Source organism: Xenia sp. Carnegie-2017, unplaced genomic scaffold (genome assembly GCF_021976095.1).
Source record: "Xenia sp. Carnegie-2017 unplaced genomic scaffold, XeniaSp_v1 HiC_scaffold_25, whole genome shotgun sequence".
NCBI lineage: Eukaryota > Metazoa > Cnidaria > Anthozoa > Malacalcyonacea > Xeniidae > Xenia > Xenia sp. Carnegie-2017.
This window is the reverse complement of record NW_025813488.1, coordinates 3,754,862-3,778,716: the sequence shown is the minus strand read 5'-3', so window position 1 is coordinate 3,778,716 and position 23,855 is coordinate 3,754,862. Positions and strand designations below refer to the sequence as shown.

At 31.2% G+C, this 23,855-nt stretch overlaps 5 protein-coding genes and 1 long non-coding RNA gene across 10 annotated transcripts; 3 read left to right on the top strand and 3 right to left on the bottom strand.

Moving 5' to 3' along the window:
• Positions 1-1,172: 1,172 nt before the first annotated feature.
• On the top strand, positions 1,173-4,812 carry LOC124452605 (dnaJ homolog subfamily C member 25-like). The gene is made up of 15 exons (XM_047003189.1): positions 1,173-1,206; positions 1,292-1,414; positions 1,716-1,744; positions 2,341-2,400; positions 2,475-2,522; positions 2,625-2,679; positions 2,960-3,066; positions 3,209-3,280; positions 3,361-3,423; positions 3,495-3,559; positions 3,647-3,703; positions 4,043-4,181; positions 4,293-4,358; positions 4,433-4,503; positions 4,584-4,812. Exons 1-15 carry the CDS (start codon positions 1,188-1,190, stop codon positions 4,633-4,635), a joined length of 1,026 nt encoding a protein of 341 aa, XP_046859145.1. The 5' UTR covers positions 1,173-1,187; the 3' UTR covers positions 4,636-4,812.
• On the bottom strand, positions 2,916-12,739 carry LOC124452621. Of its 5 annotated transcripts, XR_006950819.1 has the most exons (6): positions 9,874-9,936; positions 9,569-9,649; positions 8,357-8,456; positions 6,244-6,329; positions 3,637-3,680; positions 2,916-3,263 (listed from the first exon to the last, which is right to left on the bottom strand). It is a non-coding gene; the product is annotated as an uncharacterized LOC124452621 (long non-coding RNA). The 5 variants fall into 5 exon arrangements; XR_006950821.1 differs by lacking the exons at positions 9,569-9,649; positions 9,874-9,936 and adding an exon at positions 12,556-12,739; XR_006950820.1 differs by lacking the exons at positions 9,569-9,649; positions 9,874-9,936 and adding an exon at positions 12,560-12,739.
• Positions 6,143-10,477, top strand: LOC124452607 (transcription factor HES-1-B-like). The gene is made up of 5 exons (XM_047003192.1): positions 6,143-6,315; positions 7,082-7,169; positions 8,024-8,119; positions 8,851-8,938; positions 9,357-10,477. The coding sequence occupies exons 2-5, from the start codon at positions 7,095-7,097 to the stop codon at positions 9,965-9,967; spliced, it is 870 nt and encodes a 289-aa protein (XP_046859148.1). The 5' UTR covers positions 6,143-6,315; positions 7,082-7,094; the 3' UTR covers positions 9,968-10,477.
• Positions 10,990-12,558, top strand: LOC124452616 (tetraspanin-14-like). Its single transcript, XM_047003201.1, has one exon. The coding sequence runs from the start codon at positions 11,146-11,148 to the stop codon at positions 11,734-11,736; it is 591 nt and encodes a 196-aa protein (XP_046859157.1). The 5' UTR covers positions 10,990-11,145; the 3' UTR covers positions 11,737-12,558.
• Positions 12,740-12,850: 111 nt separating the features above from the next.
• Positions 12,851-18,383, bottom strand: LOC124452610 (eukaryotic translation initiation factor 4 gamma-like). The gene is made up of 12 exons (XM_047003194.1): positions 18,231-18,383; positions 17,633-17,723; positions 17,494-17,543; positions 17,339-17,359; positions 17,126-17,240; positions 15,329-15,396; positions 15,202-15,250; positions 14,643-14,755; positions 14,387-14,498; positions 13,875-14,061; positions 13,398-13,510; positions 12,851-13,161 (listed from the first exon to the last, which is right to left on the bottom strand). The coding sequence occupies exons 5-12, from the start codon at positions 17,205-17,207 to the stop codon at positions 13,049-13,051; spliced, it is 837 nt and encodes a 278-aa protein (XP_046859150.1). The 5' UTR covers positions 17,208-17,240; positions 17,339-17,359; positions 17,494-17,543; positions 17,633-17,723; positions 18,231-18,383; the 3' UTR covers positions 12,851-13,048.
• A 68-nt stretch (positions 18,384-18,451) lies between these two features.
• Positions 18,452-23,838, bottom strand: LOC124452595 (uncharacterized protein KIAA2013 homolog). The gene is made up of 16 exons (XM_047003173.1): positions 23,670-23,838; positions 22,888-23,000; positions 22,528-22,650; positions 22,307-22,438; positions 22,154-22,212; positions 21,883-21,975; positions 21,383-21,456; positions 21,030-21,176; positions 20,806-20,920; positions 20,658-20,723; positions 20,078-20,244; positions 19,792-19,904; positions 19,455-19,722; positions 19,187-19,311; positions 18,880-19,115; positions 18,452-18,605 (listed from the first exon to the last, which is right to left on the bottom strand). Exons 1-15 carry the CDS (start codon positions 23,741-23,743, stop codon positions 18,961-18,963), a joined length of 1,824 nt encoding a protein of 607 aa, XP_046859129.1. The 5' UTR covers positions 23,744-23,838; the 3' UTR covers positions 18,452-18,605; positions 18,880-18,960.
• Positions 23,839-23,855: the final 17 nt, after the last annotated feature.

Below are 23,855 nucleotides of genomic sequence, written 5' to 3'. Positions count from 1 at the left end.
CATCTTAATACTTTTATTTTTTGTTTACATATGACCTAAAATTTAATTTTCTGACATGCAAACTGCATGTCCCATAATTATATCTATCATAATGTAATACAAAAAACACACTCCACTTTTCAATCTCACTTTTCTATAACTTCTCCCTTCTCAACATTTTTACTTCAAAATTGAGAACAATGCATCTTTAAACAACAGTATAAAATCCACATCAACTGAGCCTGTCTAATTACGTTTTAGAAATCACGAAAATAAACCCTTTCCTAAACTACAGCTTTATTCCAAAGCCATTATCAGAGAATAAACATCTTAATCCTGACACGATTTTATATACACATAAAAATCATATGACTTGCACAGCTTTGATCTATGAATAGTACAATTCTGTCTATATATACTGCAGCTCTAAATGAATTGTTAATGAATAGTTATTTTAGATAGCTATACACAAACATCCAACAATTCCAATCATTTCAACCACTTTTACATGATCGTAATTAAAAATTTTGTGTAACCAAAAACTGCTGATGCACAACTTGTCACTCCAACTCTTCCCTTTCAACAACAAAAATTCAAAATATTCAAACACTAAAGTAAACAACTCATTTGTAAACATAAAACACCAAACTGAACTTTGACATCTATAAATAAACACAAATGAAAAGGTTAACTACTACTTATTATAAAAAAGAAATATGTGAACCATCCAATCTAAACATTGTATCCAATACATGCTTTTCGATTCACAAACACATGTTTTTCATTAAATTATTCAAAAGGTGTATGTTTTAAGTCAACTTCATTGGCTAACTATCATTCTTTTATATAAATTTATGAGGTTACAACGTTTGACTTGCTTCATTAAACTGCATTATCACTTTTCATTCCTAAATGCTCAAATGTTTTATTGTAAATTAGTTTCTCCTTAAATTTTATTTTTATTTGTTAATGATTCATTGTCTGTCTGTGTTTTCCATAATTCTTAAATTTGTAAGAATCTTTAGTGATGATTCAATGCTAAATTTGCACAATATTTAATTTAACGCTTTCTATGGATTAAAATTATAATTACCGTTACAATTCTTTTATGTCTACCTTAGTGTCTATCTTTATGTCTACCTTTATGTCCACCTTCATGCTTTACCTGTACTGTATCAGAAACTCAATTTCGTGGCGTCCTCCATGATATGGGAATCAATGAAGAATGTGTGATTTGGCAATTACATTGACATACTTAATGAAGTACTTTTACCTCTGACTGACTCTCAATGCGGGCGCGTATCTCTTACAGACAACTTCAAGATGAGATCGCGAAAGGACCAATGCCTCAGCGTATTAGTATTTTTGTCGATACTTAATATAGCTTCTGCTTTTTTTGACGGATTATACTGTGGAAATGAAAACTGTTATGACGGTGGGTTAAAAAATTAAATTCAACATGTTGAAAATGAAGGCAGAGTCAGGATTTAAACTAATTATAAATTCATGTTAAGTACACGTTGCTTTGAATGCTTTCCTGCTTTTCGTATTATTATTTGCAATATAAATCCCGCACGAATCTTATTTACCGTTGTGATAAGCCAATAGAATTGTTTAATTTCCCTGTTGTCTCGCAAAATCTCCTCAAATCGCGCGCGATTTAAAGAGAATGAGTAAATTGAAAAAGTTTCACTTGGGAAACTAAGTTTTGCTATCTCTTATTTCTTCCTTTTTAGTTCTTGGAGTGAAAAGAGATGCCAAAAAGGTTCAAAAATGCAACTAAGCCATTTTGTAAAACCAATTAGCTCATATTTTCATTTGATTTCAAATCAATGAATAGCAGACAAATATTGATTTCAGATTTTAACAAACACTTTCTTACATATTGACTTTTCCTTACTTTGTACCTTACATTGTTTCTTACAGTAAAATATGTGTATTACATCACTGTATTCACTTTTCACTTAATTTTATGCTCTACTAAATCATATAAAGCAAAAACACAAATTTTGCTAATATTTATTAACAAACATTAATTTGTAAATGTAGATCGTCCAAGTTAATAAAGTCCTGAGAAGGACTGTTTTTGTTGTTGTTGACTGATGTTTTGACAGCCTTAGCGGTAGTCATCTTCAGAGTCAAAACAGTTCTTCTCAGGACTATACCAACCTGGACGATCTACATTTACAAACATGAAATGATACTCCCAGGTTCAAACCATTTACTTTAAACATTATTTTGCTAATAAGTTAAGTTCCTTTCTGCTAGAAAACTGAAGTATTTTACCGGTATTCTTGTAAAATATAACATGTCAAAATGACTGCTAAACATCTAAATCATTTAACTTTTATGCATTTATAGAATGAAATTGCTAAGGCATACAGAAAACTAGCAAAGAAATACCATCCTGATGTGTATAAAGTATGTAAAAGTAGTAAAAAGGGTTTCACAATTTATTGATGGTTTGTTTATTACTTTTTATTTTTGTTCAACAGGGAGTGGATGCAGAAGAGAAATTCCGTTTGATTGCAACAGCTGTTGAGGTTAATCATTGAAAACATCTTGATGATGCATATCATAATTTGTGATAATATTTAAAATTATGTTATGTTGTGTTATAAACAATTTTCTTATCAAATATCCAGATATTGAAAGATGACGAGCAACGAAAGGACTATGACTATATGTTAGATCATCCAGGTAATAAGAAATATAAACAGCTTGGTAAGGCTTTGTTTAAATGTACTATTGCCCACATACTTTTCACAGTAGGACTATATTTAATAAAATAGTTGTCGTTAGAAAATGACAAAGACAAGTAAGTAAATAACAACAAAGCATGCATAATCATTCAATGCTTTTCCTAGTGGCGAGTTTTCACGAAATGATACAAAACCTTACCCTAAACATACCTATGTTGAGCAGGACTCAATATATTTATCATGAACTTTAGCTTGATTTTTATTGTTTCACATTGTAGAGGAGGCTTATTATAACTACTACAGATATTACAAACGTCGAGTTTCCCCTCAGGTTGATGTTCGCATTGTAATTGCAATCACAATTACCGTAGTAAGCGTTCTTCAGGTAAGTTATTTTGTGAGAAAAACTTTTTGCAAGTTTCAAATTGATTTGACCATGGTTAATGTGATCATGGCCTTTCAAAGTAATTATGCAAGATAATTTTTATTCCTTACCATTTTTTATTTCTTTTTATTACATGAACCAGTATCTCCATGGTTGGCAACGGTATAACCAGGCAGTATCCTATGCCCTTAAGGAGCCTAAGTATAGAAACAAAGTAAAAAACATCAGAAAAGAATATTCTTTATAATCCCAACATTGGCTTAAGATTTTTTATTGACAATTTTTCACATGTAGGCTATGAGCATTGCAATTCAAGAAGGTTTATTGAATGGCATTAAAAAGAAGAAGAGACCCAAAGTAGACAGAAAAATCTCATGTTATGTAGAGATGTATCCTATTGTAAACTCATGTACTCCTTGTGATTTAAGGAAGAAGTAAAGGAAGAAGAAGATAATATATTGAGAGGTGTAGTTGAGAAAAATGTTGACATAAGGTGAATTTATAATTTGCATGCCTTAAATACAATTCATTTCTTTATAAAAGACTCAAATAAACACATTTTTTACTTACATATAAACAGAGGAGGCTATAGTCGTCCGTCACTTCTTCAGGTTCTATGGATACAAATTATATTTAGGTAAGAAAAAAACATTTATGAATAGCTGAATGAATCACATGAAATTAAATGTAATTTTATGCATCATATCTTTGAAAACTTTTATTACTGATGAGTGGGAACAACCAATGACTGTAAACAAAAAATTTGTTTTAAAAGTTCTCCAGTGCTTAAAAAATTTGTTTGGTAAACTAAATTGTACATCAAGTCATCCATTTTCAATTAGTGATAGTAAGCAACGCTACATCATACAAATCTAAAAGCTACACATATATAAAAAATGGCTGGCAAAATGTCAGAATTTATACACCCCAATAAGTCAACTTAACTTACTGCAATGTGTATATTTTTTCTGTACAGTCCATATTTTTTGGCACAGTATATCGTATTCAGAATTCGCTGGATTTGGAAATTCAACATCAAACGTGAAGAATATGGCGACGACGAAAAATCTTACTTAACGAGGAAACAACTGAAACTATCTCAATCACAATGGGAGGTAAACTAAAACCATAGTCGTACAAGATAAACTATATAAGAACTGCTTTCTCTTAAGCATGCTTAATGCATTAGTTCAAAGTCTTACTAAATAAATTTGTTTTACATAAAGATGTTAGGTTCACATGAAAAGAGCGAACTTATAGAAAGAGAATTATGGATCGCAGAAAATTTAACGGTAAGGTTACGGACATTTACGGAATTGTTGCAATTTAACATTTCATTGCTATTAATTACGACATTAATTTTCAGGAGTATCAAACAGAAAAAGAAGAGGAAATGAAAGAAAAATTGGCCCAAAACAATAAATACAAATCTTATAGGTAAAAAAAAACCAAACTAACACAGGATCAATTCACTTGTAAATGTATTTTATCTAACCTTCCTTTGTACTTGTCTTTAGACGTTTCATGAAAAATCATGGTCCCGGTCGATTAACATTTGAAGAAGAATGACGCGGAACTATTTATTTTGAATACATACGCAGACTTTAAATCTCAACTTTAGGCAAACAACAAATTGCTAAAAAGACAAATGGAATATTATTGAAATGTTTCACCAATTTCTATGAGACTGCGACCGTAGTTATGTTGTTATCTCTCATTTGATAAGAATAAAATTTTGAAACGTTAGTTTTATAAGAACTTGATTCTGTGTTAAAGATGTAACTTTTAGTAATAAGGTCATGTGAACAAAACACCCCAACTTACAACAAGCAATATATCACAGCATATGTTAAGCTTTAAAAATAATATTCGATAAACGAATGAAACATAATAAAATGTTTTATCATAAAAACATCACTAAAAAGTAACCAATCTAAAGTACATAAGCAAACTCTCAAAATAACTTCACTTTAATGACAATGGTACTTTGAGTGCATATGAGTAAAGTCATTAAATTTTTATTGCGAGCGCTCAAATCAGACACTTTGCGCAAATTAATATCACGAAACAGCGTACTGATCACGGCACAATCTTCTTTCTTTTTGCAAAACACTAGACACAATACTAAAAAATTTGGTTAGTTTTCAGTTTTCCACCCGACCCCACCTTGCGCTAATCTATGCCAATGTTTGGTATTGGTTAAAAGTAAAAACATAAAATAACTACATTTTGCTGCGTTTGGAGGCTGCATACAATAAAGGGCAATTGTTTCAAGTATTTGATAAAAGTTTTTGTATAACACCGACATGCAAACACACACACACACATTCGTGCTGATAAAATAAAAATTTTAGTTCATTTATGTACGCGTGCGCATGCGTCAAATATTTTCGTCCAATTTTCTATACAAATATTGCATGTCTAAATTTTAAATGTCTACCATAAACCAAGACATGCCCAGACCTGTTCCTTTTAAATTTTTAATTACAGCCATTAATGTCTAACGAATTTATCATCGAATTTCTCCTGAACAATGATGGCTTTATAAAGTTTGGACAAAGATTACACGACAAAATCAACATTCGAAAAGATAGCAATTTTAACACAGAATGAATTGTTAACTTAAGCGAGACATTTACATTTATGTTATGTGCCTACATTGGAATGCAAATATTGACATTTAAAGTTGACCATCAAAAATCAAACACCCCCCCTCTCCTCAGCTAAGATCACATCCATTGCTGACACATATCATAGACAACATAAACATGACATGTACAAAATTCTCATTTCAAAAGTCTATCGTTTTTCATGGTATATTTAAACAAGTGATACATGTACGAAGTTTCGATTTTCTTTAAAAATACTGAGACGCAGGAGTAACTTATTAATAAAATGATTTCACGTTGCAAACAGCAATTCTTTACTAAATTTTTTTTAACAAAACACAAGCATCAAATACCTTTCATAAGGAAAATTCTTTTGCACAATAAAAAAGTATTTTTAGTTTAAATTGCCTTGAAGCAATAATTTCAAAACATGTACATATTTCCTTTGTATAATTAGGCATCAGAACGTCGTGTTTTAACATTATTAGCGCTATTAGGCTGGAACGGGTCAAAACGTGTTACAAAATCACTTGTGTAATTAAAAAAGCGACAAAGAAAAGAAAGCTACCTTAGATCTTTAAAGAATGTATTTGTATTTTCAGCGTTTTTAAGTTGGCCAGATCTTCTGGTACAGTTCACGGTAAGATGTTTGTTCTAAAATGAAGATCATTATCTCAGTAGGATTCAATGTTGTACATTTCTTTAAAGTAAAACATAAAAGTCAGCGATAGTAAAACTATAGAGATGTTGTTCTTCTGTTTGAACAAGATAGTTCAGAATTTGATTCTATATGCATTTAATAAAGTTACTTGTGAAAGACAACATGAGACTACAAATAACATTGCTTCTAAACTAAGTCAGGTAATATATGTTCATATCAGTTAATAAATAAAGAATAACGACGATGAGTTCAATTAAAAGTATGATGTATAAAGAGCGTCAATTCAATGGCAACAAAATGATATTTATGTAAAAAGTGAATGATAATTTTCATGTTATAAACAGTTTGCTGTTTACAAGAAGGTCTCCTGGTACAAAAACCGTTCAAACGATGAAACAAACACCATAGTTTGTTGCAAAACTTTGTTGGTTATTTTTAGTAAAATATAAAGTTCACATAGCTACTTAGATTACCATTTATATCAAATATGCCAAAGTTTAAAAAACTAACACATCAATGGCACGCGAAGACAAGACATAGGACTTGCGCTAGCGCGTGCCTCACTGCAATTCGTGCATGTCCTCGTGCCCAGGTTGTCCAAGTAGCGCGCGTTTTCCCACGATTATACAAGTACAGTTATAGAGAGCGCAAGCTCCCGTGACCATTTAAGCGCGCGCGATACAAGCGAGGAAACAAAGACAGACTTTCCATGTCAAATATACGCCTCGATTTGTTGTATACACAGAGACAACAATGTCATGGGTGTCAGTGGTGCGAACAAGAACAAGACAGACGAGATGAATCGTCGCAATACAATGTCGTCAAAAAGAAAGGTAAAACATAAGAACATGATGGTATGTTACTTTCATGTTAAAACAAATTACTTAAAAAGGTTTTCATAAACGAAGGAAAAGTAAAAATGAAATTATCGGGTTATAGTTAATGATAAATCGCTTGGGTTCACGTTTGGATAGAAATAAGCTAGCATATAATTACTTGCAAAATAACTTGTGTTTATATTATTCATACGATCTATGAAAAGCTATATAATACGTATATTGCACAGAAACCGACAAACAATCAGAAATTTACGACGAAAAAGTTTTTTGTCGACATTTCAAAAACACTATACAATGTTATATTCTTTGGTATCTCGCTTTGAATCCTATCATATTTACTTAAAAGTGCGATTACTTTACCAATTATCATTTTGAAAGTATTTTTATCACTTGACGATAGACTTTCAGAATTTTAAATATTGTCCATGCCATGCACTTGTAAGATAATGTTATATAATTGGAGTTTTTTCAACACGTTTCTCACTTAAGGACATTATAATTATGCACACAAGATTCATATTGAGGACACAAATAAGCGAAATATTAAAATCTAGTACCTACATATCCAATTATCAATTCGTATAATTTTTATGTAACTACATATAATTGATTGCTTTTATATGAAATACTTTACAGCCTAAATAATACAAAATCAACAATGATACAAAAACTATAAAGATATATGACATGCATCCATGGTAAATCGTTCATATATATACATTGCTTAAGCTTTGAATGGCCGGGGGGTGCATTTCAGTGATAGTGATGATTTTTGAAATCAATAACATATAATAGATTTCTGTCACAATACTTGAAGTATTTAAATTCGTGCATTTTTGTATTTATAGTCGTCCAAACCAGTTATGGAAAAAAGAAGACGCGAGAGAATAAATAACAGTTTGAACGAACTGAAAAATTTGCTTTTAGAATCAAGGAAAAGAGATGTAAGTTATGTTATGTTGTAGTAATACGGTTGTATGGAGTGAGATGGATAAATTCAATGCGTGATTACTTCAGTTTTGTACATGTCTGATCATTGGCGATGATCATAAATTGATTCATCAATGATTTATCTTTTTATTTATTTACGGTGTTTATGCAGCAGGATTAGTACCATGTTGATTTTGTAAGTGAAGTTAAATCAATGACCTTATCCAATGGTTTATATAACAATTACCAACCTTGTGTTTGTATAGAAGAGGAAACGTTAAGTCGGTTGGATTTCTTTAAATAGATAGATTTATAGCCTCCAAACTGTTCTTCTTTCATATCTTCGTTTTACTAGAAGAATAATTAAAAAAATTGTCAACTACATTTGTGATGGGATAAGACAGTCAAGAAAAATTTGGCTCACGAAAATTAAATTTATGAATCTCGTAATCCAATTACTTCTCATGAAAAGGAATTCATAGGATGGTACTTTAAAAACAAATCAACATAATATCAAAAAATTCAAGCTGAGCTTATTGCAAAGTATACAATTTCATTTGGCAAATGTAATTTATGCAGCAGTTAGATGCATAAATTGTTGACAAAGCACTTGTTAAAGAATTTATCGCCTGCTGTTAGACACTAAATTTCTGCATAAAATCGTTTGTTTTAGTTTCCTTCTACAATAACTCCAACAACTCAATAAAACATGTGAGACTAACTTATGGCTATAAATGACATTTAGACGGCTTGCTGCTCAAAGTTAGAAAAAGCTGACATACTAGAAATGACCGTGCAGTATTTAAAATCCATCCGAATGCAACAAGTAAAAGGTAAAAACATTTTCTTTTAATTAGTTTAATTTACAGATTAAAACAAGATTACTGTCTTTTCTATTATTTCACTTGCACAACATAATTAATTACCACAACGAAGAAATTTTCAAATATTTTTTTATTCAGTCGGAGTGGCACCAGTACGACATTTTTCGAAAATCGTTTTTACCAACAACAAAAGCCGGCAATTGGGCAAATGCTCAAAAGAATTTTGTGCAAAAACATAATTGTTCATAGTACAAAGAACATTTGAACTTGACCTCTATTGTCATGAACATTTTAACAGCTTACATCCGTGGCAATAGAAAGATCTTTGTTAAATAAAAAAATGATAGAGATAAGTGATGACACAAATTGTTTCATAACTAGACATCCATTGGAGATTATCTGTTTAGTATAATTTCCTTTTCTTTAGCATCAAGCATAACAGATCCTGTTGCTTTGGCTCATTACAGAGCAGGTTTCAATCACAGCGCTATGGAAATCAACAAATATCTTATGGATACACCTGATTTACAACTTAAAGTCCGTAATAGACTTCTTACACATCTCTCAAACACTTGTCATGCTGTATTCAGTAACCATCAAACTATTCAACACACAAAACAATACAATCTACCAATGTACCAAATGCCTGCAACAGTTATCACCAATGAACCTTCGTCTTCAAAAGAAATATTTTTCAATTCATCAACAACTTCGACAATTCTAAATGAACCACACACGTCATTATATAGTCATATACCTCAATCAAGTGAATTGGTAAATGATAAACTCTCAATACAACCCACTTCTCATGCATTCAATCCTTTTAAACAATCAAAGTTAACATCTCTAGGGCAATTTAAAAAAGAAGCAGGATTTTCAACTGCTACAATAACATATAGTAATAAAGCTAAGCCAAAACATTGCAATCATACATCAAATTCTACCTGGCGACTTGAAAACATTCATCGCAACTCTGCTGAAAATAATTCAATAAGTAATGCAAATGAAGAGAACACTGTCTGGAGACCATGGAGCTAACTGTTGTCCAATATAGTACTGTCTGGTGGAGGTCATGGATTTACCGCTGCCCAATAGTGCCTTGCAGTCTGTCGAACTAACCGCTGAGTTTGAAAAAAGCAGTTGAAATTGGGGGCAATATTGGTAATAAGCCAGATAAAAATTGTTAATGTTTTCAATGAAAAAAATAATTACCAATTATTTATTATATACTTAGTGAGTAATGTTTATAGCGATTTTTTCTGTACTAGTGCACGATATACTCATTGGTCGACTTCGTTACTTGAAAACTGAAATACTTATAAATTTACGTTTGCTAAAATTTCACTACAACTTACGCACTTTTTATCATAGATTTTTTGATAACGGCTATTTCATTGTTCTTCATTATAAAAAAAATGTTGGGCAATATAACGATAAATCAAAAATGTTACACAAATATATTGTTGATAGCAACATAAAACGAAACAAGGAAACATTTAATGTATCTTTCATAGCAAACATCAAATACATATTTTATCTTACTGTCAACGAGTATAGTCTTGTATGATTAATTTAATTGAAATATTTTAAACAAACGTTCGATAAGCAATCACTTTCGAAGGTAAGTCGTCTTTCTCATGCATGTATCTTTTTATCTTCTTTAAGCCTTGTTATAAATTTATTATCAACATTAACAAAATTTGTCATGACGATGACGTAAGAACCAATATCGATGAATTTCGTAAGAGTTTATGATGGTGTGTTTTAAGAGAAATTAAAATTAAAGTATTTATAAGTTCATAAAGTCGAAAGCCACTATTGAATGTCTGTTTTTTGAGCACTAAATACAGAATTTCCAGTCTGTAAAGTGCTTGATTTCGTATCTACTTGTATATCCTACAGTTGGAATACGTATATTTTGTAAATTTAAAATGAAATTAACGAAAGTAAATGGTTTCCAAAGCAACGAAATAAATAATAAAATTTCATTGTTATTTATGCCGCCCACCCACCCAAGTTTGTGGACCTGCTGTCATGACAACGTCTATATCCGGTGCACAACGTCCACATTCCTTACTGGGCCGAGGAGAAACAGAACACCTAGGAATTCATATTAGAAACTTAGCGTAGATTCGAAGGTAGTGAGGCAGTTATGTCTATAAAGATGGTTCGAATTTCTCCCGTTAGAAAATTATAAGGAGTTTTAAAATTTCGAAATGACTTTAAGACGTGTTCAAGTGTCGCCGAGGACAAATGACGAACGACGAAGACAAGCGACAAGAAATACAAATAGTGAACATTCTGTCAATAAATTGCGCACTTCGCGTTGTGTTAAGTATACAATGTTTTTTGAAAACATGTTTTTTTTACTTTGTGGAGCATTTATTTCCACAATTGGTATCATTGCCTTGCAAGAAAAGGGAAAATTAAAGGGTCAATTCAATGGAATATTATTGGATCCAGCGGTCATCATATTGACGACAGGAATTATAGTTTTTGTCGTGTCATTTTGTGGATCTCTTGGCGCTTTAAGAGAAAACAAATGCTTATTGCGCTTTTTTTATTCATCTATAATGCTACTTATTATTATACAGTTGGCTTTGGGTCTAACTGCTTATTTCGCAAGAGATAAAGTAAAAAGTAAAGTAAATGACATTTTTCAAGAAGCTATAAAAAAATACCAAGATGATCCTGATCTTAAAGCTTTGATGGATTACATTCAAAGCGAATTAAAATGTTGTGGATCAAATCAACCTATTAACTGGAACCTAAATCCATATTATAACTGCAGTTCAAATACAAAGTGATGAAGTCAGGAATGAGCAACAGTTTTTGTTCTGTACCACATTCCTGCTGTAAGGTTGACATGCTTAACAGAAAATGTGGTTTTGGTGTATTCACAGACCATATTACTCAAGGGCAGAGAGAATTACGAATCTACACAACTGGTTGCATTGATGCACTTGAACAATGGTTGAAGAAACATGGTTTGTATGCTGGTATTATTTGTGGAATTATATTGGTTCTACAAGCAATTTCAGTTAAGCTGGCCTTTCTAATGATTGATGACATCAATTATATTATAAAATGGCGTGATAAATCATAATGAAGAGGTTATCCAAGATATTTGTATAATAAAACATATATTAGATCAATTTTTTTATATTAGTAATCAAAAAATCAAATTGATAAAGTTTGTCTATCCATTTAATGGTCACTGAGAAGACATGTAAAGGAACAGCACAAACTCAATATGATGAGGTTTGTGGCTTTAACAATAATGTCAACATTGTCTCTTGACAACCATTGTACATACCTTATGATGACAAATATCAAGAAAAACTTTTTCAAATAAACTTAATATTTTGTATAAATTTATATGTATAAATATACTGACTTTGGCAGGCTTTTAAATACTGGTGCCTTATTTTTAAGATATTTGGTTAAACGAGCCAAAGCAACGCAATATTAATTTCGTTAAGTCTTGAAAAACGATTTTTGAAACAACGCACATGCCAACTTTACCGCCATTTTGAACAATAACAAATTTTTTATTTGATATTAAAGCCTTTGCTTCGTTGTATTTAAGTACAAAATAGCGCAGTATAAAAGAAAAATATTCTTACTTACGTTTTGTGGCGTTTTCTTCCATTAATGACAAACATCTAAGCTTTAAAAATCAATAAAGTTTCTCTTGAGCAACTTCTACTGTTCTATCTTCTAATCTTTAAAGAATGCTGTGTTGAACTTCATGTAATGATCATATAACTACTCTCTTCCTACTTCTTCCTTCATCTACCGCTAGGGGTTGGTTATCTTATTAGAAACAGTTAAATTGTAAAACTTTGTGGAGGAGAAATTCTGGTGAATGTATGTTGACAATAGCATTGCATCCCAGGTAATTCGGAGAAACCATCAAAATAAAAATATCGTATATATATATTTGTTGAGTTATTTAGCGACATACGTAGGTGAACTTATAACAATAATAATGAATAGTTATAATGACAACAGCTATTTCATACAAGTTGTCATTTGTAAAATCGATCGACCTGAGACAAACTGTTACTGTATAGCTGGAAACAGAACGTTTTTATGTACAAATCAAATCCAGACAATTTAAAAAGATACAACGGCATTCATTAATCCAGAGCTTTGACTAGAAACATCATTTACTTTATAACCATTAATTGTACGACATTGCGGTCCTTGTCGAAGACAAGACTGGGGTCCTATAACGAAAATACAAAATCATTTAAATAAATAAACCCAAAGTTAAACAACTTTATTCATACACTTGATTTCTATCATTTCAAGTTGGGCATCTTATTGAAGAAGAATGAGATAATGTGAAAGTAAAATTAGCTAGTTTTTTTCTATGACAGGAAAAATGCATAAACATAAACTATGTAAATTATAAAAAAGATGTCACAATAACAACTTTATGAGAAATAAAATGATATAATACCATTATGTATTGCTTGCTTTATTTTTACTCTACTTGAACCACGAACATTACAGCTTTGTGGTCCAGAAACAAGGGCTCTGTTTGGTCCACTCACTGGGGTGATGACATCGCGTCTGAAAGAGATTAATTTTTCTTCAAACTTTGTTGCAAAAAGTATTTTGATAAAATATTCTGTTGTTCAAATAAGCAATGAATCAAGATGAACTGCTCAAACTAAACGAATATTTCATAATCTTCAATAAACACTTAAAAGAAGTGTTTATTTTCTCTACCCAACAAGTTGACGGGTAAATACCATGCGGATATAACATTTGACTTGAAGAAAACTACCCAAAAGCTTGCACAAATTTAGACAAACATAAAACTTTGTATTACATAATATATACACTTAACTATGTCACCGTCTATTCAAAACGATGAAATTATAAAATGAAATACATCGTAGTTATTCACTTTACTAAATTCAATAAAACATACGTTAAATTCTTTAAATCAGGTCCATTACGTAAAGATGCTTGAGGTCCAACAGGCTGGATCCTGTTTGGAGAAATATAAACTTTCTTGTCTAGAGGTGCTCGTGAAGTATATACTCCATTGCTTTCTGCCGCAGTTACATCAGTCTGTCGTGACGTTATTGTATTTCCTCCAGTTATCTGCTGTGTTGCTAAGAAAAAACAAAAATGTTGTATTCATAATTAAATATCTTAAATATGAAATGTCACAGTTAATTATACATTCTATCTACTGTATATGTTTCTATTGAAATCAATTGTGACAACGGATTATACAATATAAATGTTACATGACTATAGCCCCACCCTCATTTATCAATCTTAGGACAACCATGTTTAAACTTAATAAATAACACATATGCTTAGTTGGTAAGAAGAAAAATAACTAATATTGACGTCAGTAGAATTCTACTGATATTCACAGTCTTTTCTATAACTACAAAATATTTAAGGCTGTGAATGGACTTTGAAACTCACTGTGTCTCACGCCAACTTTAACTCTCTTTTTTTTCTCTGCTTCTATTTTAGCTTTCATTTCTGCTTCCTTTTTAGCTTTCATTTCTGCCTCTTTTTTAGCTTTCATTTCTGCCTCCTTTTTGGCTTTCATTTCTGCCTCCTTTTTGGCTTTCATTTCTGCCTCCTTTTTGGCTTTCATTTCTGCTTCCTTTTTAGCTTTCATTTCTGCTTCCTTTTTAGCTTTCATTTCTGCCTCCTTTTTAGCTTTCATTTCTGCCTCCTTCTTGGCTTTCATTTCTCTCCTCATCTTCTCAATTTCCATTCTTCTTTGTCTCTCTTTCTGCTTTTGGACTTCTTCCTGTTTCCTTCGCTGAGTTTCAAGTTCGACATCTTATTGAAGAAGAATGAGAGAATGTGAAATACATAAATGTAAACTACACCATGCAGTCAATGAACTACTTTTGAATCACCTGATAGCGTTTGACTATGAAGCACTGCATATAATAAAATATTACTTAAATAATTCAAACATATTATTGTTGAAATCCAAATATGAATCACTCTCTCTCGGATTGTTTTACAGCTGGCATGAAAAATTTTTGAATGTATTTTTATCAAAGGCTGAGACAAAACATCTAACTTAACATGGAAAAGACAAAAAAGGCAGTCTTACATTGATTGATGTTTAGGTAAAATTAGTACAAAACAGAATAAAAACCAAAGAACTCATTTTAAAGTTCAATTTTAGCATTAAGATGAATTCAATAACTTGATCATGAACGGAAATTTAACTATTAGCTACTCAAAACACAAATGATTCTAGTCTTTATTTTTACCTTTCAATGATGCAAGCATTGCTCTGATAACATCTTCATCATAGTTGTTCTAAATTAATAATATTGATGCAAAAAAAAGTTGTTACGTTTGAAAGTTAATAAAAAATAAATCATTGTTCATACATACTTGCTCAACTACTCTTTCAACATCAGCACTTTTTAATTCCCTGAACTCACGCTTAAACTTTTCTTTGACTAAATATACATGAAAATGCTTTTATCTAAAGTATTGTACTCAGTTGTTCATTCATCACTACCTACACTGACACACGTTATCTTAGTTTATTTTTTCAGTAGTGTAAAGACTGTTTTCGTTCTATGTTGTTCATTCATCACTACCTACATTGACACACGTTATCTTAGTTCATATTTTAGGTAGTGTAAAAACTGTTTTTGTTCTCTGTTGTTCATTCATCACGACCTACACTGACACACGTTATCTTAGTTTATATTTTAGGAAGTGTAAAGACTGTTCTTGTTCTCTGTTGTTCATTCATCACTACCTACACTGACACACGTTATCTTAGTTTATATTTTAGTTAGTGTAAAACTGTTCTTGTTCTCTGTTGTTCATTCATCACTACCTACACTGACACACGTTATCTTAGTTTATATTTTAGGTAGTGTAAAGACTGTTCTTGTTCTCTGTTGTTCATTCATCACTACCTACACTGACACACGTTATCTTAGTTTATATTTTAGGAAGTGTAAAGATTGTTCTTGTTCTCTGTTGTTCATTCATCACTACCTACACTGACACACGTTATCTTAGTTTATATTTTAGGAGTGTAAAGATTGTTCTTGTTCTTTATTGTTCATTCATCACTACCTACACTGACACACGTTATCTTAATTTATACTTTAGTTGTAAAGACTGTTCTTGTTCTCTGTTGTTCATTCATCACTACCTACACTGACACACGTTATCTTAATTTATACTTTAGGTAATGTAAAGACTGTTCTTGTTCTCTGTTGTTCATTCATCACTACCTACACTGACACATGTTATCTTAGTTCATATTTTTAGGTAGTGTAAAGACTGTTCTTGTTCTCTGTTGTTCATTCATCACTACCTACACTGACACACGTTATCTTAGTTTATATTTTAGGAAGTGTAAAGACTGTTCTTGTTCTCTGTTGTTCATTCATCACTACCTACACTGACACACGTTATCTTAGTTTATATTTTAGTTAGTGTAAAAACTGTTCTTGTTCTCTGTTCATTCATCACTACCTACACTGACACACGTTATCTTAGTTTATATTTTAGGTAGTGTAAAGACTGTTCTTGTTCTCTGTTGTTCATTCATCACTACCTACACTGACACACGTTATCTTAGTTTATATTTTAGGAAGTGTAAAGATTGTTCTTGTTCTCTGTTGTTCATTCATCACTACCTACACTGACACACGTTATCTTAGTTTATATTTTAGGAAGTGTAAAGATTGTTCTTGTTCTTTATTGTTCATTCATCACTACCTACACTGACACACGTTATCTTAATTTATACTTTAGGTAATGTAAAGACTGTTCTTGTTCTCTGTTGTTCATTCATCACTACCTACACTGACACACGTTATCTTAATTTATACTTTAGGTAATGTAAAGACTGTTCTTGTTCTCTGTTGTTCATTCATCACTACCTACACTGACACACGTTATCTTAGTTTATATTTTAGGTAGTGTAAAGACTGTTCTTGTTCTCTGTTGTTCATTCATCACTACCTACACTGACACACGTTATCTTAGTTTATATAATGTAAGACTGTTCTTGTTCTCTGTTGTTCATTCATCACTACCTACACTGACACACGTTATCTTAATTTATACTTTAGGTAATGTAAAGACTGTTTTTGTTCTCTGTTGTTCATTCATCACTACCTACACTGACACACGTTATTTTATAAATAAATGAAAGCATACCATTAACTTTTTCATTGAATGAAAGTGCAGTTCTATTGTTATTTCTCATTGTGTTTACTAATTCATCCACATTCCTCCACATATCTTCTTCTTCTTCACTGTTTTGTCTTTGACTCTACAAATATAAAAAAATTATAATTTTGATGTTTCGTATTACAATTTGTTTTCAAAAGTTTTAAGTTTAAAAATATTTAAAATATTTTAAACACAAACCGATGATTGAAAACCAGTTTCCTGTAAATAAAAAACAAATAATTAAAATCTATTCTCTTTGCATCAAAAAAAAATCTCTAAACCAAGCTACTGAAACCAGAAAAAGATTATTCAATGTTTACTTATAAAAATCTACATATATCATTGAAATTTACCCTTGTCAATGGTGTCGATTGAGAAGATGCAGAAGGAATGGTCGACGATACTAAAATATACAAGTGTTGAAAAAGTTTAAAAAAGTTTATAAAAAGCCATACATAAAACAAAACCATTGCCATAAAAAACATATCTTACAGGGTAATCTTGCATAGGAATTTGTTCCACATGTGGTTGAGCAGTAGGACGGGCCCAGGTTGTAGTCTTAGTTGCATGGTTCAAATAGTAGCTAAAAATTCAAATAATTAACATGAAAGAAGAAATATTCTTCTCTTAAGCAGCAGTTGAATTTAACGGTGAGTTACTGTACACTCCAGTCTAGTGTCTTGACTGTCTTCATCAAGAGTGACCAGGTGTGATTTAGTTTTGAACTTAGTCTTATTATGAATGCAAAATAAAAGTTTTGACATAGGTCTATCATCAACATCTCATCCAAAAACAGTACAATTAAATTTTGTGTTAAATATTTTGATTGCCGACTGATGGCCGTCGTTGGTCGACTGGTATAAAGTATGAATTGACATACTTTATAACTCCAACATTAAATTTATCACTATAAACTAGACATGACCAATTAAAACGAGTTATAAATATAAAAAAAACTAAAAATTGAAATATTTCAGTCACAATTTTCAACTACTGCGTAGAAAAGAACAGGACTGATGACGCAGATCATATTGCTTAGTGCTTACGACTAATTAAGTTTTAAAGTCGAAAAAGATATACTTCTACTTACAATCTTCTATGGTTTGGATCCCATCTAGCTTCCCAACCAGGTGGAAGACTCATATTGTTTATTTAATTTACAAAGGAATGAAAAACTATAAATAAGGACGTCAACCTTTGCCAGCTTTAACCTATGAAGGTGGAATTCCAGGTAAATACGATAATGAACCTATCTACGAAGAAAAACCCCCAGAAGTAACTTAGCTCCGGTACATTTAAATTAACTGAAACTGCAAATTTAATGTTTTATTTCATTCAATTATAAATACAGTGATATTACTTATGTTTTTATTCATATTTTTTCATTAATTACTCAATCACAATTGGTTCGTGTGTCCCTTTTACATTTAGTAAGCATTCATAGTGATTTTGCAAATATTTCAAAGTTATAACCCTACAGAAGTGGTTGATACATGAAAAAGATTTTGTTTCATTTTTAAAATGGAAACCTTTAACTTTGAGCGTATGACTTGACTATGTAAATAACATCGTCAACGTCGTAAGAAAAAAAGGAAAAGAAAGATAGAGATTCTTACCTTTGTACATGCAATTGGTCAAACCTCCAAGTCAAGTTAAAGATTTTCATATTAAAAATGAAACAAAATCTTTCTCGTGTATCAACCACTTATGTAGGGTTATAACTTTGAAATAGTTTCAAAATGAAACGTTTTGGTCAATATCATGAATTAACGCATTTTCTGATGTAATTCGTTGTCGACACAAAAAGCAAGCAGAAGATATTATCGGGCTAAACGTACAGATCTTGTCTCTCTGTAACACTCCGAATATATCAACTTCACCAAGTACAAATGAAATGCTATGATAAGGAATGCAATAAAGGCCCAAAATGTTGCAGGTAGATATGTCTGAGATTGTTTGCTTTGAAAACGAGTATCTAAAACAAAAAGATGAATAGCGACGAACTCGGCACCTTTGAAAATGATGTTATGTATAACAAAAAGAAACCTTTCCAAGCTTGTTGAATGAAGTCCATATTCTTGAGGGTAAATAGATGACTTTCATTCTTTGATATATACAGCAACGGTGTGACTGGAGAAGTTATTTTTACTGGAAACGTCATTCCAGCTGAACTAAGTAAAGAAAAGATGTTAAAAAGCACGAATTTCAATAAAAAAAGGAAGTAGAGAAACACTCAACGCTGAATATTTTGATCTTTTAGATAGTAAAACACACTTTTATAGGATAAAACAATGCATCTCATTGCTAAACTTACTTTAACATAACAGGTGGAAATTGGCAACCTGCCTCGCAGGCAAACAACGTGTCCTGTTTTTTTTCCGCCCAAACCTTAATTTCTGCGGCTTGTGACAATTGTTGACCAACTAATACTTCAACATCGATAAAGTTCCCATAACATTCAATATGGTGAAACATAATATTCGTTTGTAATGTGGCAGGATTTGCAGCAAATTCCAGATGATCAGAAGCAAATGTAAAACCGCCAAAACTTAAAACCATTGCTTGATGAAGATATACAGGTCCTAAGTATTGAAAGTTCATTAGTTATATAATGAAGAAAGTTTGAAGATCAATTTCTAAATAAATTGTACCTCGATCAAAAAATGATTCACATCCCTGCGTTGTCAAAGCAGTTTTCCATTTCATGGCAAGATCACTAATGTCAGTTTCTGAATAAGGGCTCTTCCATAGCAAGGCCGTGTGCCTGTAACGTAGTAATGAGAAAACTTGCATCTTATTGTTTTGGGGAGGATTGCTTAAGATAACAAAGGATTGTGCGTAGTCAAGCTTTTTAACAATTATTTCTCAGTATATAAACGTAAAACTAAATCAATCAGTAGTTAAATAAATTGTAACTGTCCTAGTAAATTGACTTACATCGTTGGAACACCTTGATAACATTTTCCTGGAAAATATTTTAACGGTGATTTGGAAATGGTCGTAGTTAAACTTGAGAGGACATAATACATCGTTAAATTAACTATTTCTCCCGCTGGAGTATCTGGATGACGATGAATTGCCACTGTAACACCGCTTTCCCAAATCTAAATATAAACACTCTCAAGTTTAAACTTCTGATCACTCCTGATAAACACTCTCAAGTTTAAACTTCTGATCACTCCTGATAAACACTCTCAAGAGTAGAGTGTTAAAGTAAATAGTAAAACAGAATTCAAATGTCGTAGGATTATGTAGTTCAGAAAAATAAATTGTTATGCTTTAGCATCAAAATCCTTAAAAAATTAATTAATTTCATTTGTTTTTGGAAAAGAACATACACACGTCATTTTGCATTGACATTGGTCAACTATGTATTTAATAAGAACATTTTGCTGTCGGCTCCACCCAAGTAATGGTTGCAGGACTTTGTTTTAATGTGCATGATACTTATACTAACGTCAAAATGAGAAAATTTGCATTAAAAATTGTTCAAGCTGTGTAAAAATTCAACATAAACCTTTCTCCAAGCTGAGACATGATCTTCTCTCAATGATTCCTCTTGATGAAGAGCATTTTTTAAATTCTACAATTCAAAGTAAATATATGAAGATAACGACTTCAATAAAGATATTCTTTCTCCTACAAAACGACGTATTTCTCCTTACATTTATAACTACTTTATGTAGAGAATTCTGGACCTTCATTTGAGCATTTGTCGTTGGCTTCACCTGTGGAACAGCTTGGGAAGAAACTGCCGTCAAAAATGTCAAACTTTTCACGCTACGAGAAAATTTACGAAAATGAGAGAATTCAGGTATAGCTGCATCATGATTTCAACGAAGGATTGACTATCTGATGACAATCTCTTGAATGGAAAATTTCTACGCACCTTTCAAAAGGTACCGTTTCTATTGGAGCAATTGAAGAAGATCCGACAGCTACAACTAAATCGGTGTCCCGCTTCGTTGGATGATTTATTGTGGTTATTAACACGCTCAAAGGAATACTCGACTGCCCAGGTTTAACAGCTGAAAAACTACATAATCATAAAATCAAAGGTCGTGCATAAAATCGAAGACATGCAGATTTCTTAGTCATATCTTATTGACTTATAATTATGAAAAGATCGATCAGCTTTTGACTAATTTTATTTGACGATTTTATTGATCCAGTTTTAATAGTAGGAAAAGTCACAATGAATATCTTTGGTTGATTAAGTTTTTTTAAAAATTGTTTTCATACTTTTCGTGAAATAACTTGGAATTCTTTAATTGTTTTTGTCCATGATGCTGAAACTTAACTTGCACTGGTCCATTCTAAAATAAAGTTAAAAGTTTTCTTTGTTGAAAACTGATATACATGTCAACTCTGATCGCGATTTTTGAGATAACTTATTGAAAATACAAGGTCTTTTGTTATACTCAACCTCAAAATTATCTTTGAGTTTGTGGGAATGTGAGATTATCTTATGCCTTATCTCATGGAATTGTGGCGAGAGCAGACAAAAACCATACTACCTACGGTATTTTCTTACTTAAAATAAATGTTACACAGTGAAAATCATCAATAAGTTGTCAAAGTCAAAATATAAGAAAGGTGATATGGACGCAAAGAGATATGTTACATTACAGTCAACGTTTTTATAATCATCATGAAAATGAAAACAACAGAAATATAAACAATAGTTTAATAGATATTTTACACTTGTTAATACAAACACAAGTTGAAATATTTTCATTTACCACATGATTGTTGATGATAATCTCTTGGACAAGTAATGTAGGCTTTTCTTGATTTGCATAAATGATATGTTCAACAACAACACAGCTCTTTTCCTATGAAACACATAAAGAAAATTCTACATGTTTATTTTAAAGCTCCTATTTAAAATAAAAAGATGAATACATCAATACTAGGAAAGATGGAGGCTAAACAATCTTCAAGTTCTTTTATAACCTTGAAATTCTCAAGGACATTTTCATAGAAATCAAATCAGAAATGTGAAAATTTCACCTTTGAATAGCTGTGAATGTTATGAACTAATCCTCGTCGTAAATCCAAAACAGTAGCTTCTAAAAAACAGGAAGATGACAACTATTCAACAAAAAACGACACAAAAGAATACGAGAATAAAAAAATTGTGATTCTGAAAAATAATAAAAATACCTTGCCATGTTTTATACTCATCAACAGTAAAGGATAATAAAGATTCATAGGGGATTTCAATGGATATTGATTTACCATCACTTATATAAAGATGTCTATTACCATTTAATGATACCCCTAGAATACCATTACCTAAAAGTCAAATATTTTTCAAGTCAATACAGTATCAAAAAATGTGGATATATCATTTTCAAGTTTCATATAAATTTAATTTTTATTACCAACAAAAGCAAATGTAAATGCTTCATTTGATTTTAGTGGTTTGTGTAAAACCATAACATCTTTTGATGCAATATCTTCTTTCCAATGAGCAATTCTGTTCTCAAGGCAAACATATGCTTGGTCTAAATACGACATTTTTAATAAATCTTTTTAAAAAGTAATATAGATGCTTATACTAAGCTACTTATTCCCAAATTAACAAAACATTCTTGTAAACCAAACACTCTCCTCAACTAAACTATCTTGTCAATAGGTTGGAAAAATAACTGTCAAACACAAGTAATACTAATTCAGATTCAATATGGACAATGTTTTTATTTCCACAAGACAAGCAAGTCAATATAAATATTTATTTTTACCTATATGATATGATCCCAAATATTTAGTTGGATGGAAATTTCTGAGGTTAGGAGAAAATACAAACACAATAAAGGCAACCAGGAAAAGAAACAGCAATCTTCGACATCTAACACTATGAACAAAAAAGATTGGAACTAAGACTGGAAAAGTTTGTATTGTGCACTCTAAATCTCAGGTGTTCGTAGGTGTGTAAATTTGAAAAATATATGTTTTATGAAAAAAACTGTGCTAAAACATTAATATTGTGAGAAAAAGCAAAGAAATTATCCAACAGGTGTACAAAATTTGCATTTCAGGCACGCAAAAATTTCTGTAAAATTTGATCTTGGGTGTCTACTTTCAAATTTTCCAGTCTGTCTAGAGTGTGACTGATAGTACAGTATGGGACTCTTAGGGATATGGCACCCAACATTCTTATGTTATATCAATATCCTTGAGTTCCTTCATGGTGTAATCATTAAAATTCATCATAAATACATTGCTGATAATCACGAGAAATGTTAAGATAAATTTTTGATGGTTGAAACGGTATTATTGACACTTATTTTCCAAACAAGAATACACATAAAGATTATGCATGAATATGTTATATTTTCACTGTTTTACACAAAACAATGCAAAGTTGCAACTATTATTGCATTTATATCAACATAACTAAATAAATAATTTGAACATATAAAAGTTTACCAGAGCAGCCTGAGCTCTAAGGCTCATTTATACAAAAGTTGATTAAAATTATACAATATGCATAATGTGATATTTTGTCCGTAATATTTTGTACCTTAATGACGAAATATAAAGCGCTCGACCTTTTAACCAATTCCGCAATCCATCCAGAGGTTTAAATACAAACATTTCTTCATATATAAAAATCGTTTAAAATTCCAAAATAAAATATTTTTGTAAACAACATCTGAAAAGACCAAGGGAGGACTTTAATATCGCTTCTCCAACTTTCGCGCATACA